Source organism: Mus caroli, unplaced genomic scaffold (assembly GCF_978045245.1).
Source record: "Mus caroli unplaced genomic scaffold, Mus_caroli_1 scaffold_1, whole genome shotgun sequence".
Taxonomy (NCBI): domain Eukaryota; kingdom Metazoa; phylum Chordata; class Mammalia; order Rodentia; family Muridae; genus Mus; species Mus caroli.
Window position 1 is genome coordinate 18,208,155 of NW_028227256.1, and position 19,066 is coordinate 18,227,220.

The window sequence follows — 19,066 nt, forward strand, 5'->3', positions numbered from 1 at the left end:
CATCTGTGTGTATTTGGTCAGGAAGGACATCTCCATCCTCACAGTTTGAGTGTGCACACATCTGTGTGTATTTGGTCAGGAAGGACATCTCTCTCCATAAGGAAAGATTATTTTTGCATCAGTCAGAATTTGACAGGAGGATTTCTCCTCTGTTTGACAAGGATATGACAGCTATTGAGTGACGATTTTCGAATACTCCAGAGTCTAAGAAGCTTGTTTTGTTTTATTGAACAGTAAGAACATATCCGAGGAAGTGATCATGATTTCAATTTTAACTACAACTAGAGAGCAACCGGCCATTCCTCGTCAGTCATGTCTACCTGAATTAACACGGACACCTTAGGAAACTTGTTAGTTTTCTAAGTAGGGTCAACACTTAGTCAAAACACTTCAATGTGATGCAAAATTTTAGAAGGTTGGTTTTGTGGGTGCTATGTATCCATAGTTGCCTGAATTAACTGAAAATCTTCTTTGCTGACTCAACACATTTTGCATCATCAAAAGGCTTCCTCTGGCTGCCAGGTTGAAGAAACTTCTTCACTGTGGGGAGGTTGCTGACTCTGCTTCTCAGCGCCTGCAACAGACAAAGCAGAGCCTCAGAGAACAGCGGAAGAAAGAGTTATTGCTTGCCCTGCCCTGTGCCCCTGCCAGTCAAACAACCAACCGAGCCCCTCCATCAGCACCAGGGTGGAGGTTGGAGACAGACACCCAGAGAGAATGAAGATGAGAGGAAGGAAATGGAGCTTTGCCCCAATATATCTTGAAGATTCATTTTGTTCGAGTTTTTTCCATCTTCTTTGGATATTAATCCTGCAGACTCATTACTTCTGTTGGTTTTAAGGGTGGACAATGTATTTCTCAGATCCATAGACCCAAATAGGAAAGTTTTAGTAGAAAATAGAACAGGAAAACCTGTATCCAGTCACTCTCAACCATCCCTGAGAAAGAAAAATGGGAGAATCAGAGGTTGGCAGTGTAGCCCAGTGGTACAGCCCTTGCCCAGTAGATGTAAGGTTTACTCACAAGCACCACAGAAAACCAAGACAAATAAAAAGAGCGAGAGGGCTTAGGAATGGCTCAGTGGGCAAGATGCCTGCTCTGCGTGAGGCCATGAGTCTGGATCCCCGCCCGACACATAATAACCTAGGAGAGTAGTATGTGTCTTTGATCAAGTGCTGTGGTGTGGAGGGTGGAGACAGACAGCTCTGGAGTTCACTGGTCAGCCAGGCTAGCTGAATTGATGAGCTCCGGACTCAGTGACATACTATATCTCAAATGAGTGAATGAATGAATGAATGAATGAGATGGAGAATGATCCAGGAAGACATCCTATGTCTACATCTGGCATCCATATGTATAAGTGCATGTGCATACCCTGATAGTAACACATTCATCACACACACACACGAGAGTTGTTTGTATTGTGAAAATATGTTTGTAAAGAAGGCCTCTGTAGAAAGAAATGTGTTGAGTGGTGGATAGTTACTCTGCACTGAGCTCCTGTGGGTGACCAGGCTTCTAGCCACCAGCCAGAGTTCTCTGGATTTTCGAATGAAAGACACATGCCAGATTACTGTTGATATATGCTTTGTTAACACTTTCTAAATCTATATTTTATCTTTGCTGCCCCAGACCCAAGCTGGAGCGAGGCCTCTAGCTCTGCTTCCCTGACTCTTATATGTCAGTGGGCCTTTAAGTCTGATGTCTCTGCTTCCCAATCTTGTCATGTTCCATCCTAAACCCCTCTCTTGGCAGAATTTAGAAAGTGTTAACTAAGGAATACTGTAAGGGTGTGTGTGCTAGCTGTGGGGAGGTTTGGAAGTGTCCAGTCATTGAGCTCGTCAAGGCATATCAAAATTAGGCTGACGTGTGTGTGTGTGTGTGTGTGTGTCTGTGTGTGTGTGTGTCTTTTATCCGTGAATCCTGAGATCTCTGGCAGGTGGCTAGAAGTGCAATCAGTCGCTGGGAGCTCAGTGCACATTAACTCTTCACGACTATTCACCACTGCAACATATTTCTCTCTACACACCTCCTTTACAAACATATTTCCACAACAGATTAACTATTACCTAACAGATTAACTAACTGTTAACTAGTTAACAGATTAACTATTCACTGCTACAGAAATACAATGTTCATTAATATAGAAGCTTGAAAAAGACCTCTCCAGATACATTCAGTGTGGAAGGACAAGACTGCACCTTTGATAGAGAGGATCCCATGAAATCAGAATCAAATCCAAGGTGGGATAGAGTGTGGGGAGAGAGAGTGGGGTCCTGGGTTTTTTCCATTATACAAGACAAAGTCATATGTCCTGAGATAGCATCCACCTCAGATTTCCTCATGTAACAGGATTCTTTTTATGTCTCAGAACTAGCATCTAAAGTCTAATCTCATAGGTTAAAGGAGAGGGCTAGCTATGGAGGCAGGCAGTAGCTGGAAGTTGCATCAGGATCACCCTTATGGTCAACATATTGGTTCCCATGAGGTAAGATATGTAGAGTACTTTCAGGAGAGGGAAGTTGTCCACAATGCCTGGGTCCAGCTCTTCCACATGATAGAGGAGTTCAACCAGGGCAATATCAGCCCTGCTCAGCCTGTTGCCAACGAGATAATCTTGTCCATGGCTCTTCAACACCTGAGGAATTCAAGATGTTAGTTAGAGCTTGAAGACAACTGGTATCAGACTGGGGCCCCTTGAATTTTCCTGAGCCTCTCCTACTGAATGTCCCTTCGCTTCCTTGTCGGGTGCATATGGAGCCCATGCTTGCCTCTAGGCCCTGGCTCATGATAAAATCAAGAAGCAGATCTCTGACCATTATTGTGTCATCTGTCCTTCCCTACATCTTAGAGCCATGCCAAGCTCCTAGCTCCAGCTGCACTATTTCTTCCTACCCATCCTAAAGGGGTGAATCCCTGACATGTGGGGGTGCCCCTCGCCATACTCTGTAGTCTCTTTGTGGGAAGTGGCTTCACTGCACCCTTCACACACGCACAGACTGCCTCAGCAACCACCTTCTTCCTCTCTGCTTCCCATGTTCTCATGTCTATGGCATCTACAGTAAGCCTGATCTGTCATCTCTGCAACGTTGGCTCGGGCTATTTATGTTATGGGATCCTCAGTACTGCTGAAGCATCAAAGGGTTAACTGCATCCATGTCTACAATTAATTTTCAAATGCTTCAGAAATGTATTATGATTAACTGGTAGAAACAAGGGCAGGTGAAGGAGAGGAATGGACACATTGAGCACACAGGATGTCAATTCTGTCATCAAGCAGACACTGCACATATGTTCTTTAATGTACTTTCTGTCTGTATGTATGTATGAATGCATGCATGCACCATGTATTTGTTGAGTCAGATTTTCGTGTAGTGCAGACTGACTGGCCTCAAATACACTGTGTACTTAACCTTGTCTTGACCTGATCCTGCTTCTACACCTTGAGTGCCAAGTACAGGCGTGTGCCACCATGCCTAGCTAAACTTTTCTAGATGGACGGAAGTTTTTTAAAAATGTATTATGGCAATAAGTAATATTTGCCTAAATAGTTTATCCACGTTAAAGTCTTAAGAATGAAGAAAAGGACTTCCATAGTGCTACCAATTAAAGATAATATGTCTTCAAATACATATTAGATTAGGTATACACATATAAATATAATTCACTGCTTGGAAAAAGACAAACTAATGAACAGAGCATCTTTTCATGGGTTGCATCCTGATCTGCCAGTGTCACGAGAGCCAGGAGTAAGAAACTGAGGGATGATGGTGCATGCTCGTTGCTACATCCTAGATCCGACATCTGAGCAAGGAATTGGTATTTGTTGAATTAAGGAAGGAATAACCTAATACAAAGGAAGTGTTTAATCAAAGAAAGGGGGTGGGGACTGAAATGTGTTACTTGCTAAAATATCCATCATTATTGAATTCCTGAAGACATAAGGGGAAAGCACCGTATGCAGCAGAGGAAAGGTAGGTGAACTCTGTGGTCTTCCTTTGGGTGCAAGGCTCCGGCCACCGTCACGTGCTTAGAATTATTTCTTATGTCCAGTTTGACCTTTCCCAGTTCAGTTCTGAAACATGGCCCCTTCATTTGTAAATGGACTTCTCAAGAAGATGGATATATACAACAAACACACATACATGTGTAAAGGCAGAACTTATTCTTTTATTTTGTGTAACTTTCTTTTTAAAAACTTGAGAGCCATGTTGCTAATTCTGGCAATTTTTTCCCTTCACATCTCTGCCCTGCCTCTTCCCTCCCATGCCTCTGCCAGTATTGTGTAGATACTTCAAATCTATCCCAAACAGAACAATATTCTTCTGATGGCCCACCTGTTTCAAACCTCCCTATATCAGGGGCAGAATGTTTTCTGGTATTGCTTTCATTGTGATGCTCTCGAGTCAAAAAGATGGCAGTATTCTGTTTAATCAAGAGCAGCCCCTAGTGTGGCTCGGATGTTCACATACCCCAAGTTCTAATTGTGACTGTGAAATCTTTCAGAAAAACTCTAGGGTGGGTCACAGCACTACTCTCTGCTATAACTATCCCAATGGGTCTTTACACTCTATGCTTACACAACACCTCCAACGTTTAGGTGCTGAACTAACAATAATGAAGCCCGTTCTGGAAGCCAAGACTTAACAACCCAAGAACACATTCTTCCTCTGTTGTAACTGAGGATCTGTGTCTGCCCTGCCCAAAATCAAGATGCAGAGAACCCCAGCCCACAGCATGATGCTGTTAGTAAGTAGGACCCTTGAGAAGGGAATAGATTAACTGTGGGCTTAGTGCTCATGAATGGCATCCCCTCTCCCTACAAGGGGGATTCCAGAGACCTCCCATACACCACCTGCAATTGAAGACACAGAAAGAAGGCAAGCATCCATGAACCAAGGAGCCAGTCCAGAATCTGCAGGGTCTTGATGTTATGCTTCATAACATGTTTTAACAGGCTCGGCATTTCTCTTATAGCAACTTTAGTTGGTCACATGTCCCCTGAGGACTTTTGTTTTGTTTTGTTTTTGTTTTTGTTTTTCGAGACAGGGTTTCTCTGTGTAGCCCTCGGCTGTCCTGGAACTCACTCTGTAGACAAGGCTGGCCTCGAACTCAGAAATCTGCCTGCCTCTGCCTCCCAAGTGCTGGGACTAAAGGCATGTGCCACCACTCCCGGCGCCCCTGAGGTCTTTTAGACCTTCTGAATGCACGGAAGTTCTGTCAGCTTCCACTTACCTTTTCATAGGCAGGGAAGTAACGGTTCCTTGCTTGTTCCTTGATCTTGGCAAGGCTTGCCTCTTTATCCTCAGGGGGCATATGGGGGTAATAGAGAATCATTATCTCCAGATCCGCCACTCCTTCTGTGTACATGTCAATGCTGAAAGACAGAAAAGCATTCGGCCAAAGCCCCCTCACCTGAGGTTTCATACTTAAAAGACTCAAACGGCAGGCGGTGGTAAATTTGTTTACCTCTGATGGGGCTTTGGAGTCAGTAGTAGTAATTTGATTTTTACTTGCAGATTAGCAATCCTTTTGGACTTTAAAAAATATATACAGACTTTCTCTATGTAGCTCTGGCTGGGTTGACAGATTGGCCTTAAACTCTCAGCAGTTTGCCTGCCTTTGTCACTGAGCTCAGGGATTAAAGGCAAATGCTATCACACCCAGTGGCATTCCACTTTGAATGACTTGAATGTCTAGCAAGCAATGTTCTTTGCATTCAGTCTTTGGTGAACACTTGGCTCATTTTTTTTAACACTCTAACTAGCACATCTATGCACATTCCTGTGCAATTATTCCTGAGCATATATTTCCATGTCTCTTATGTATGTGTCTAGTAAAGGAACTGCTAGGTTATTGGTGGCTTGATGTTTAACGTTTGAGAAATAATCCACAGTTCCACAGAAGACTTTTGTTTGAATGGAGTGGATGTAGCATAGAGAGAGGAGATCTGATGATTAGTCTTGGCAGCTTCAAAAAAACCCTCATTCAGTTCCCATGAAAAGCACCGTGCACCATGCAACCCTTGTGTCTCTGCACCAGACTCTATGACTTACAAGTAGGCTGACTATATGTAGATTTAGATGGTAACCTAGGGTCACAGTTACTGTTATATGTCTTATAATGGCCAGAACTAGAAGGTCAGCTCTTTGGATACCTCTCTTTACTGTTAGTTAAAGACTTGGCCTTTGTCCAAAGTTATATTGACTAGAATATCGCTTCTAAAGATTAAACAAATCTTATGGAAACAGGGTACCAATATCTCCTATTCTACCACGATACATCTTTAACCCCTTATATTCTTCCTCCATCTCCATGGCACTCCTCCTAACTGATGTCAGTGTATGTATATCCAAGCACAAAACCCCCCTGTGTTCATGAATCCCTTGCTATAGTTCTGTTCACTCAAGAAAGGAAAACATCTTTTCCAGAGAAAGTCTACCGTACATGGCTCTCTCCTTCATGTCCTTCCCATAGAGGTTGCATTTGGAGGCAATGTAGTTGAGAATGGCTTTGGTCTGCACCAGCTTCATCCCGTCGATCTCTACCATGGGCACTTGCTGGAACATCAAACTCCCATCTATTGGATGAAGCAAAGAGAAAGGAGAATAAGTCGTAAAATCTATAGTTAGATACATTCAAAACAAAATATTTAATCAGATGACTGAACATTTAAAAACAAATTACTAGGTAACTTTCAGTGAAATAGCATCTAATTTTTTATTTCCTGCATCCTTAGTGTCTTCTAAGATGTAGACAATTATTTTACTGATGTTCTTACTTTTTAACCATAATCACTTATACTGTGTCTGTTGACAGGATATCATCATATGGTGTGTTTATTTCATCTTCATATATATTTTAGAGTGAAGTTGAAGGAGGTATAATTGTACTGTCAACAGATTTCCTTACAATAAAAAAAGACAGTCCTAAAGTGTTCATGTTATTCATGACATCAAAGGAAAATCATGAATCTGCTTCTATGTAGGTTCCTGTGTGCTTCTCAGTTAACACCAAGGGACAACATGTACTGGGTAGGCCCAGTGACCCTCACCCATAGGTGCTGCCCTTCTCCCTTTCTCCCCTTATCCTCTCTTAGTCTTCCACATAACCAGCACAATCTTTCCGTTAATCCGAGAATACAGTATCCCTATGGAATTAGTTTGCTAAACCTGTTAGAACTCAAGGTCAGTGATTGACATATTTGCTCCTGGCATCCAGTGAGTTGTGTGTGGATGGAGGGCACTGTGGGAGCCTGAGCTAACTGCAATGAGCATGTGGAAGCAAAGCTGGGACACCTGTGGAGCCCTGTGGATGGTTTCTCAGCAGACACAAAGAGCTTCTCAGCTCCTTAAACTGAGAGATTTTCAGATCTGCTCATAGAGAAGACCCGTGACTTAAACTTACTACCCTTTCATCAGCGAACACTACAATTACCTGTAGGGAGTTGGTCTGGTGCTCCTATGTATACAGATGCTAAATGCTGGCCGCTGAGACCAGGTCCCAGTCCTCCAGGAGATCTTCAAGTACAAATAATGCTGTACTTGAACCCTGATTGGTTAACAAAGATGCCTACAGCCAGGCCTGGGCAGAAGAGAGCGGTAGAGCCAAGTTTCCAGGACTTGGGGTCTGAAGTAGGGACCATGAGGAAGGGAGAGGAAAAGGAAGGAAGCCACCACGAGGTAGGTGAATGGTGAACACATGGACATGTGGGCCATGGATAGAGTAGGCAGATCCCAGGCAGAGTAAGGCAAGTTATATCTCAGGGATCATCATAGGATGTAGACAGAATAGTACAGAGGGTTGATACCTGCCCAGCTCTAGTGCTTTTAAGCTTCTTAGACTACTAAAGGCTTCTTGTCTTTTATCTGGGAACAATATGGTGTGAAGTGGGGTAGAAACCCCCTAATAGATATTTAAATGAGGTGGTGTAGCAGCCCCCCCCCCCGAATAATAATAACCACCTCCTTACATAGGTACTGACTTATGATTAAATGCTTATAGCTTCCACCAGAACCCCCCTCAGGAACATTTACATCTGTTTCTTACCACTTCGTAACCTTGCCAGGTCATCCCGAGTTTTCAGAAATTTCTCTTCAAACTAGAAAACAGAAAGAATAAACAAGTCTTTATTAATTAAGTTCATTGTGCCCCAGGATTTTCACTTTAATGGCTCCTGTCTATAGATAATATGAAAAAAAAAGATTTTTTTTAAAGTTTGGTACACAGGTGAGCTTGAAAAGGTCAGCTCAGGAACTTGGAAAGGTCAGGAAACACGCTCCCCAGCAAAAGGGAGGGGCTAATTAACATTTCTCAGATCACAGGGTGGGAACCAACCTGACCACATTGGGACACATTCCACAGGACTGACTTGCTCACCTTCAGACCAGGGTAGTCCTTGTCACCTTGTTCCCTAAAGACAAATCAGTTTAAAGAGCACACTGTTCCTCCAATTGTGCCTCGTTGCTGATCCTCTATTCCGTCCCTGGAAACCATATAAAAACTCCCCGAATGGATCTTGGGGCTCACTGCCTCTCCTTCGGGTCTGGGGTGACCCCAGTGCACTGGAACTATACATTCCTCTTGCTTTTTGCATAGATCCCAGCTCCACATGATTCACACAGTGGGTCCCTGGTAAGGCACGGTTTGCCAGAGTCTTACAAGCTAAACTTGATTGATGGAAATTTACAGCAGATATTTTAAGAAAGGAGCTGTGGTTATAACTCTTGGGTTTCAGACCCTGGAAAGGTGGTTATTTAACATATCAAAGGGGACCTGGCCTCTAGGTTCTCCCAGTATCCCTCAGTCCTTTGCTGTTACAGGGTGTGGCTGGCATATCCCACCCTCTGCCCTAAACTTTCCAGCCCAAGGGCTGGGCTTCCCCTCCCCCCAGAGGCCTACATCTCCCTCTCCCTCCCCTTCCTCTTCCCTTCCTTCCTTCCTTCCTTCCTTCCTTCCTTCCTTCCTTCCTTCCTTCCTTCCTTCCTTCCTTCCTTCCTTCCTTCCTTCCTCCTGCTGCCCTGCTGCCCATGTCCTCCCTCCCTCCCTGGGCACATGCTGTCACTTTCTTCTCCCCCACCTCAGTCTCCTTGTCTGCGTGGTGACTTTTTTGGCCTTGTTCCTTGAGACTGATGTACCCACTTGAGAGCTGCCCCACAAATAACCTGCCCCTTTTTACTTTTAATTTGGTCTGAATTGGCTTATTTCATGGGCAGAGAGAACCTATTATGTTGTTGCCTTAGCCAGGGAGAGAGGAGTTAAATCCTCATGGAAACTGAAGACCTCTCCTTTCCCCTCTCTTTCTCTCTGCTTGATGTGATCAACTTTTGACTAGGTAAGTTATCCTTTCCCAGCAGCCTAAGAAGCACCAGGTACTTCTGGGTCTAAGAACCCCAGGATCCCTTGCCAAGCTGAGATGTGCCAGGGCAAGCCTATTCCAGAACAAGGGGAACTTTGTTCAGGAGCCTTAGGACCCAAAGACATCTAACCCAGAGCAAACCCTCCTCCACTCCAGGCCACCAGGTCGGACGCCATGTTCGAAGTCCTCCCTCGGGTTTTCCCACCACAGTGGTTGCTCAAACCAAGCTGCTGATCTGACACTTCTGAGGCATGCACTTATCATTTGTCTGTAACTTCAAATTCAAATTCTAGAGCACACTTTATGTCTGCCACATAGTACTGGCTCCTGCAGCCTCCCCACGTGGATTTTGCCATTGGCTTTCTGGGGCCTGTGCTAAGCTAAGCACACACCTGCTCTCTCTTCCTACACGGACTCAGATTTTATACAACAGCTTGGATAAATTCAAAGGCCAGAAATTGGCATACCTGATTTCCAAATTCCCACTGCCATGGACAAATTATTCACAAATATCTTATGTCTAAACTTGTTCTGCTACACACTCTCAAATTCTCTTATCTCTAAGATTCCAATTCCCCACACTTAAAAAAAATCTTATCTCCTGATTTCTTTGCACTCTGCTCTCAAAAACAAAACATCTTAAGATTATGCCATAAATTCTTATCTAAGGATTTGTATGTTACCCATTAGATATGGTTTAAAATGTATATAATCTGCAACAAAATTTGGCTTTAAACTTATAACAAAAGGCTTAGAATTAAAAATGTATACATGAGTGTTTGTATACATGGGTGTTTGTATATGTGCTTCAACTCTTGTTTAGGGTATATGTGCATGTAACGTGAATATACTCATTAAAAAAGATAGAGAGATGATAGCTAGATTAGGAAAACAAATGTTTTAAATAGCAACCATGTCAGCCACATGGTTGACAACCTGCCATGTGACTTTGCCATCTTAAGATGACCACACTACATAAAACAACGATCATAGTCGTTCATAATCACTTCTTGTCATAATGAACTATTCATCAATGTATCTCCTTTTAGACTAAGAAAGCAACAAGTCTCAAATATTTTAAGTTGCTATGGCCTTTTGTGTGATGATGGTAGAAATTTAAGGTTATATTTGCCACAACACACTATATATATAATTCAACTCTAATTTAAAATATTCTGTATGAAATTTTATGTCTTTGCTAATGATTCATCACAGACTGCTAGAAAATTTAGATAAGTAGCAACATATGTTAAATGAATAAGGTATATTAAATAATCAACATCTATAAACTCCTAAGGTCTAATATGTTCATAGTAATATTTACCTAGCTTCTTTGTCCTTTAAGCCTTAGCTGTTTGTATACTGTAATTACACGTCTTATTTTTGAGCCGGGCATGGCGGTACAAGCCTTAATCCCAGTCTACAGATCAAGTTCCAGGACAGCCAGGGCTGTTACACGGAGAAACCTTGTCTTATAAAAACAAACAAACAAACAAACAAACAAACAAACAAACAAACAAACGGCTTATTTTGATACTAAAAGGGCTTCAATTCAAAATCATGATTTTTAAAGCTAAAACCTAAATTCCTAGTCTTATGAAAGCTACTAAATTATTGTAAACTGTTAATGATAATCAAGAATTGCAAGTCAGGTCAGGCAGTGGTGGTGCACACCTTTAATCCCAGCACTTGGGAAGCAGAGGCAGGCAGATTTCTGAGTCCGAGGCCAGCCTGGTCTACCGAGTGAGTCTCAGGACAGTCAGGGCTACACAGAGAAACCCTATCTCGAGAAATTAAAAAAAAAAAAAAATGCAAGTTAGTAGACAGTCACCTTATAAATGATAAAATCCTTTAATATGTTGAGAACTATATCTGTAATCATGCTAAGTACTAATGTAATTAATTATAGAAATAAACCTTATTTAGCCTCCTGTGTGTGTATATTTTTAAGGTTAAGACTAGTATGGGTAACGAGATACAAGCAAAGTTTGTCTAGTCAAATACACTTTAGACAGAGAGATGGCCTTCAAAAACTTCAGAGATGTGTAGAATATGGCATTTCAAATGTATACTAAAAACCTCTTTGTGATAGACATGGCAGCTTCTGACAGCACCTCTGATCTCCAGATAAGATGGGAACAGGAGAACCTACACCTAAAGCTTGCTTCAAACTCAGAAAAGCTGGACCCTGAGCAGTAGACTGCCCTTTGCCTCCCTCGACTGTTGACAGCACACTGTCCAAACTATGGACAGGCAGGACACTGGGAAGTTGACTGACTCACTTTGCCTAGACAAAGGTAGGAAAGTCCTTCAAAATTCCTGCTTCATAGGAACATCAGCTTATTGTAGTTGATGTTGAAAAGGTCAGCTCAGGAACTTTGGGAAGGTCATGAAAAACTTGCCCCTCTGGAAGAGAGAGGCTAATTAACATTCCTCAGACCACAGGGTGGGAACTGACCTGCGGGTGGGGACACATTCCACTGGATGGACCATTGCCCACCTTCTGACAAGGGAAGTTCTTGTCACCTCGTTCCCTAAAGACCAATCAGTTTAAAAGGCACACTGTTCCACCAATCATATTGTGCCTAGTTGCTGATGCTCTATTCCTCTCCTGGAAACCATATAAAAACTTGGTGGAACATGCACCAGGGGTGACCGCCTCTCCTTTGAGTCTGGGACAACCCCAGTACACTAGAACAATAAATTCCTCTTGCTTTTTGCATGGATTCTGGCTCCACATGGTTCACTCAGGGGGTCTCCGGTAAGTTAAGGCTCCCCTGAATCTTACAATGTCACCTCTCCTAGGATCATTCCTATGTCAGTGACTAAGAAATGAGCTATGGAATACCAGTGGCAGGGAAATGATGCTCTTTTCTTCTGGCTATGTATTTGTAATATTAAATCTGATCCCAAGTGGGATTAGAAGGAACATTGTGCATCTCCAGACTGGAATAGGGCAGGAGCCTGTGTCTAACATCCTGCCAATAGGCTTCTGCTGTACTTAACAATACTTATGTTCGCAGGAGCCCTGCTGTGGGTGAAGAACTTCCTGTTTGCTACCCTAGTCTTGTAAGTAAAGTTGTCCCTCCTGGAAAACGGGAGCACAATTATATCAAATTCCCAGTTTAAGAAGGAATTAACGTCTCTACATTATTTTTTGTTATTAAAACCTATGAGTTCTGACATGGCTTTGTGAGATCTTTGTGAGATCCGTTCTTTAAACGAATACTGGAATGTTTTCAAAACACTCAGTACCTCACTTGCCCCACAGAAAGCCAATACCGTTACATGATACAGTGGAGTTACTTTTGGCGACTATCTGACATTCATAGAATTCTTGGTTGGAAAAATTCAGGACATTGGGCTTATTTAGAATGCTCCACGGATCAGTTTCTTGTGGCACTATGTGATTCCATCGTATCACACTTCAGGGACGATAAGATAATATGATATAACACTTTGCCAAACATCCAGCCCAGGAAAACCATACAGGGTAGAAAATGAGATCACAGGAGAGTGTGCAAAGTGAGCTGGGGTTGGGAGTGTGATGCTACTGGTGAAGAGGAGGATGCTGGAGGAGATGATAATCAACAGGAGTTCTGAGCCAGAGGGTCCAGGCCACTTGCTCTCAGCAGGCTCTTCAGTCCTGCTGAGGCAGGAGAGGGAGCTGCCAACACTGCTTCTCACTCTGTCTGGACTGACCTCTCTCTGCCCAGAGGCCTAAAAGTCTTGAAACACCAGACTGCCATCTGGTTACCTGGGAAACCAGGCATTCATTTGTATGAAGAAAACAATCTGTGATGGCTCAACACAGTTTTGTTTGTTTGTTTGTTTCTTCATTAAATTTGAAACAGGATCTGGCCACATAATAGATATGTTAACAGTGTGGTTCTGTGTGGGTTGTAACCTGAGGCTTTAGAAAACACCTTGCTATGAAACTGAGGGGGCAGTAGAAGCTCAGGTAAAAGACAGGACCTCATATGAGTGGCTAGCTTTCTTACCACTACCTCCCAGGGACAAGACCTCTTAGCAGTTTTCTCAAGATCTTGTCTCAGAAAATCAGTCACCCATTTGTGGAATCCTTCTGCCTGGAGAAAGTAGTGCTCAGCTGAATCACAAAGATTCCCACTAGATTACTGGGCAAAAAGTTTGAAAAAGAATGACTTTTAGCTCTATAAAAACTTGATTCCCTCTTCCGGTCAGAAAAGCACCGGGGCAGCTGGGGCGCAGGGTCTGCTGACACTCACCAGCTACCCACAACACCCGCCACAGGATCTTAAGACTTCTGGTGAGTGGAGCACAGCTTCTGCTCCAATCCAATTGTGCGGGACCTGAGACTGCATTAGTTAGGGAAGCAGAAACCGGCCTGAGTAGGGCCACAGGCCTCATCCGGCCGGATCAGCGCCTGGGTAGCGGGAGCGCAGGGTTGCCTGACACCCGCCAGCTACCCACGACCCCCGCCGCAGGATCTTGGGACTGCTGGTGAGTGGAACACAGCTTCTGCTCCAATCCAATTGCGCGGGACCTGAGACTGCATTAGTTAGGGAAGCAGAAACCGGCCTGAGTAGGGCCACAGGCCTCATCCGGCCGGATCAGCGCCGGGGTAGCGGGAGCGCAGGGTTGCCTGACACCCGCCAGCTACCCACGACCCCCGCCGCAGGATTTTGGGACTGCTGGTGAGTGGAACACAGCTTCTGCTCCAGTCCAATCACGCGGGACCTGAGACTTCTCTGGTTGGGGAGAGAGAAATCCGGCCTACATAGGGCCACAACCCTCTTCCGGTCAGAAAAGCACAGGGGCAGCTGGGGCGCAGGGTCTGCTGACACTCACCAGCTACCCACAACACCCACCACAGGATCTTAAGACTTCTGGAGAGTGGAACACAGCTTCTGCTCCAATCCAATTGCACGCGGGACCAGAGACTGCATTAGTTAGGGAAGCAGAAAAACGGCCTGAGTAGGACCACAGGCCTCTTCCGGCTGGACCAGCACCGGGGTACCGTCAGCTACCCACGACCCCCGCCGCAGGATTTAGAGACTGCTGGTGAGTGGAACACAGCTTCTGCTCCAATCTTTAAATAGTGACAACAATAACAACTAACCCCAGAGATTACCAGATGGCGAAAGGTAAACGTAATAATCTTACTAACAGAAACCAAGACCACTCACCATCATCAGAACCCAGCACCCCCACTTCGCCCAGTCCAGGGCACCCCAACACACCGGAAAAGCTAGACACGGATTTAAAAGCATATCTCCTGATGATGATAGAGGACTTCAAGAAGGACTTTAATAACACACTTAAAGAAATGCAGGAGAACACTGCTAAAAAGGCAGAAGACAATAAAGAGGAAGCACAAAAATCCCTTAAAGAATTGCAGGAGAACACTGCTAAAGAGTTACAAATCCTTAAAGAAAAACATGATAACATAATCAAACAGGTAGAAGTCCTTACAGAAAAACAGGAAAACACATCCAAACAGATGATGGAAATGAACAAAACCATACTAGACCTAAAAAGGGAAGTAGACACAATAAAGAAAACCCAAAATGAGGCAACACTGGAGATAGAAACCCTAGGAAAGAAATCTGGAACCATAGATACGAGCATCAGCAACAGAATACAAGAGATGGAAGAGAGAATCTCAGGTGCAGAAGATTCCATAGAGAACATCGGCACAACAATCAAAGAAAATGGAAAATGCAAAAAGATCCTAACTCAAAACATCCAAGAAATACAGGACGCAATGAGAAGACCAAACCTACGAATAATAGGAGTGGATGAGAATGAAGATTTTCAACTCAAAGGACCAGCAAACATCTTCAACAAAATTATAGAAGAAAACTTCCCAAATCTAAAGAAAGAGATGCCCATGAACATACAAGAAGCCTACAGAACTCCAAATAGACTGGACCAGAAAAGAAATACCTCCCGACACATTATAATCAGAGCAACAAATGCTCTAAATAAAGATAGAATACTAAAAGCAGTAAGAGAAAAAGGCCAAGTAACATATAAAGGCAAGCCTATCAGAATTACACCAGATTTTTCACCAGAGACTATGAAAGCCAGAAGATCCTGGACGGATGTTATACAGACACTAAAAGAACACAAATTCCAGCCCAGGCTACTATACCCAGCCAAACTCTCAATTAACATAGATGGAGAAACCAAAGTATTCCACGACAAAACCAAATTCACACATTATCTCTCCACGAATCCAGCCCTTCAAAGGATAATAACAGAAAAAAACCAATACAAGGACAGGAACCACGCCCTAGAAACAACAAGAAGGTAATCCCTCAACAAACCTAAAAGAAGACAGCCACAAGAACAAAATGCCAACTTTAACATCAAAAATAACAGGAAACAACAATTACTTTTCCTTAATATCTCTTAATATCAATGGACTCAACTCCCCGATAAAAAGACATAGACTAACAAACTGGCTACACAAACAAGACCCAACATTTTGCTGCTTACAGGAAACTCATCTCAGAGAAAAGGATAGACACTACCTCAGAATGAAAGGCTGGAAAACAATTTTCCAAGCAAATGGCATGAAGAAACAAGCTGGAGTAGCCATTCTAATATCTGATAAGATTGACTTCCAACCCAAAGTCATTAAAAAAGACAGGGAGGGACACTTCATACTCATCAAAGGTAAAATCCTCCAAGAGGAACTATCAATCCTGAATATCTATGCTCCAAATACAAAGGCAGCCACATTCATTAAAGAAACTTTAGTAAAGCTCAAAGCACACATTGCACCTCATACAATAATAGTGGGAGACTTCAACACACCACTTTCACCAATGGACAGATCATGGAAACAGAAACTAAACAGGGACACAGTGAAACTAAGAGAAATTATGAATCAAATGGATCTGGCAGATATCTACAGAACATTCTATCCTAAAACAAAAGGATATACCTTCTTCTCAGCACCTCATGGTACCTTCTCCAAAATTGACCACATAATTGGTCACAAAACAGGCCTCAACAGATATAAAAATATTGAAATTGTCCCATGCATCCTATCAGATCACCATGGACTAAGGCTGATCTTCAATAACAAAATAAATAATAGAAAGCCAACCTTCACGTGGAAACTGAACAACATTCTTCTCAATGATACCTTGGTCAAGGAAGGAATAAAGAAAGAAATTAAGGACTTTTTAGAGTTCAATGAAAATGAAGCCACAACATACCCAAACTTATGGGACGCAATGAAAGCATTTTTAAGAGGAAAACTCATAGCTCTGAGTGCCTCCAAAAGGAAACTAGAGAGAGCACACATTAGCAGCTTGACAACACACCTAAAAGCACTAGAACAAAAGGAAGCAAATTCACCCAAGAGGAGTAGACTGGAGGAAATAATCAAACTCAGGGGTGAAATCAACCAAGTGGAAACAAGAAAAACTATTCAAAGAATCAACCAATCAAGGAGCTGGTTCTTTGAGAAAATCAACAAGATAGATAAACCCTTAGCCAGACTCATTAGAGGGCACAGGGAAAGCATCCTAATTAACAAAATCAGAAATGAAAAAGGAGACATAACAACAGATCCTGAAGACATCCAAAACACCATCAGATCCTTCTACCAAAGGCTATACTCAACAAAACTGGAGAACCTGGATGAAATGGAGAAGTTCCTAGACAGATACCAGGTACCAAAGTTGAATCAAGATCAGGTTAATGATCTAAACAGCCCTATATCCCCCAAAGAAATAGAAGCAGTCATTAATAGTCTCCCAACTAAAAAAAGCCCAGGACCAGATGGGTTTAGTGCAGAGTTCTATCAGACCTTCAAAGAAGATCTAATCCCAGTTCTTCACAAACTATTCCACAAAATAGAAACAGAAGGTACTCTACCCAACTCATTCTATGAAGCCACAATTACTCTGATACCTAAACCACAAAAAGACCCAACAAAGATAGAAAACTTCAGACCAATATCCCTTATGAATATTGATGCAAAAATCCTCAATAAAGTTCTTGCTAACCGAATCCAAGAACACATCAAAACAATCATCCATCCTGACCAAGTAGGTTTCATCCCAGGGATGCAGGGATGGTTCAATATACGGAAATCCATCAACGTAATCCAGTATATAAACAAACTCAAAGACAAAAACCACATGGTCATCTCCTTAGATGCGGAAAAAGCATTTGACAAGATCCAACACCCATTCATGATAAAAGTCTTGGAAAGATCAGGAATTCAAGGCCCATACCTAAACATGATAAAAGCAATCTACAGCAAACCAGTAGCCAACATCAAAGTAAATGGTGAGAAGCTTGAAGCAATCCCTCTAAAATCAGGGACTAGACAAGGCTGTCCACTTTCTCCATACCTATTCAACATTGTACTTGAAGTCCTAGCCAGAGCAATTCGACAACAAAAGGAGATCAAAGGGATACAAATTGGAAAAGATGAAGTCAAAATATCACTTTTTGCAGATGATATGATAGTATATATAAGTGACCCTAAAAATTTCACCAGAGAACTCCTAAGCCTGATAAACAGCTTCGGTGAAGTAGCTGGATATAAAATTAACTCAAACAAATCAATGGCCTTTCTCTACACAAAGAATAAACAGGCTGAGAAAGAAATTAGGGAAACAACACCCTTCTCAATAGTCACAAATAATATAAAATATCTTGGCGTGACTCTAACTAAGGAAGTGAAAGATCTGTATAATAAAAACTTCAAGTCTCTGAAGAAAGAAATTATAGAAGATCTCAGAAGATGGAAAGATCTCCCATGCTCATGGATTGGCAGGATCAACATTGTAAAAATGGCTATCTTGCCAAAAGCAATCTACAGATTCAATGCAATCCCCATCAAAATTCCAAATCAATTCTTCAACGAATTAGAAAGTGCAATCTGCAAATTCATCTGGAATAACAAAAAACCTAGGATAGCAAAAACTCTTCTCAAGGATAAAAGAACCTCTGGTGGAATCACCATGCCGGACCTAAAGCTCTACTACAGAGCAATTGTGATAAAAACTGCATGGTACTGGTATAGTGACAGACAAATAGACCAATGGAATAGAATTGAAGACCCAGAAATGAACCCACACACCTATGGTCACTTGATCTTCGACAAGGGAGCTAAAAACATCCAGTGGAAGAAAGACAGCATTTTCAACAAATGGTGCTGGCACAACTGGTTGTTAACATGTAGAAGAATGCGAATCGATCCATTCCTATCTCCTTGTACTAAGGTCAAGTCTAAGTGGATCAAGGAACTTCACATAAAACCAGAGACACTGAAACTTATAGAGGAGAAAGTGGGGAAAAGCCTTGAAGATATGGGCACAGGGGAAAAATTCCTGAATAGAACAGTAATGGCTTGTGCTGTAAGATCGAGAATTGACAAGTGGGACCTCATGAAACTACAAAGCTTCTGCAAGGCTAAAGACACCATCAATAAGACAAAAAAACCACCAACAGATTGGGAAAGGATCTTCACCTATCCTAAATCAGATAAGGGACTAATATCCAATATATATAAAGAACTCAAGAAGGTGGACTCCAGAAAGTCAAATAACCCCATTAAAAAATGGGGCTCAGAACTGAACAAAGAATTCTCACCTGAGGAATACCGAATGGCAGAGAAACACCTGAAAAAATGTTCAACATCCTTAATCATCAGGGAAATGCAAATCAAAACAACCCTGAGATTCCACCTCACAACAG

The 19,066-nt window shown here is 42.5% G+C and overlaps 1 protein-coding gene across 1 annotated transcript in view; it reads right to left on the minus strand.

Annotated features, from left to right (window-relative positions):
• Nucleotides 1-205: 205 nt before the first annotated feature.
• The window catches only part of LOC147006015 (glutathione S-transferase A3), a 32,330-nt gene continuing 13,469 nt past the window's right edge, over nt 206-19,066 (minus strand). The window contains exons 3-7 of the mRNA XM_085835909.1: nt 8,050-8,101; nt 6,448-6,580; nt 5,236-5,377; nt 2,507-2,638; nt 206-574 (exon numbers count right to left, since the gene is read on the minus strand). Coding sequence (XP_085692035.1) covers nt 455-574; nt 2,507-2,638; nt 5,236-5,377; nt 6,448-6,580; nt 8,050-8,101 — 579 coding nt within the window. The 3' untranslated portion in view covers nt 206-454. The remainder of the gene's footprint in view (nt 575-2,506; nt 2,639-5,235; nt 5,378-6,447; nt 6,581-8,049; nt 8,102-19,066) is intronic.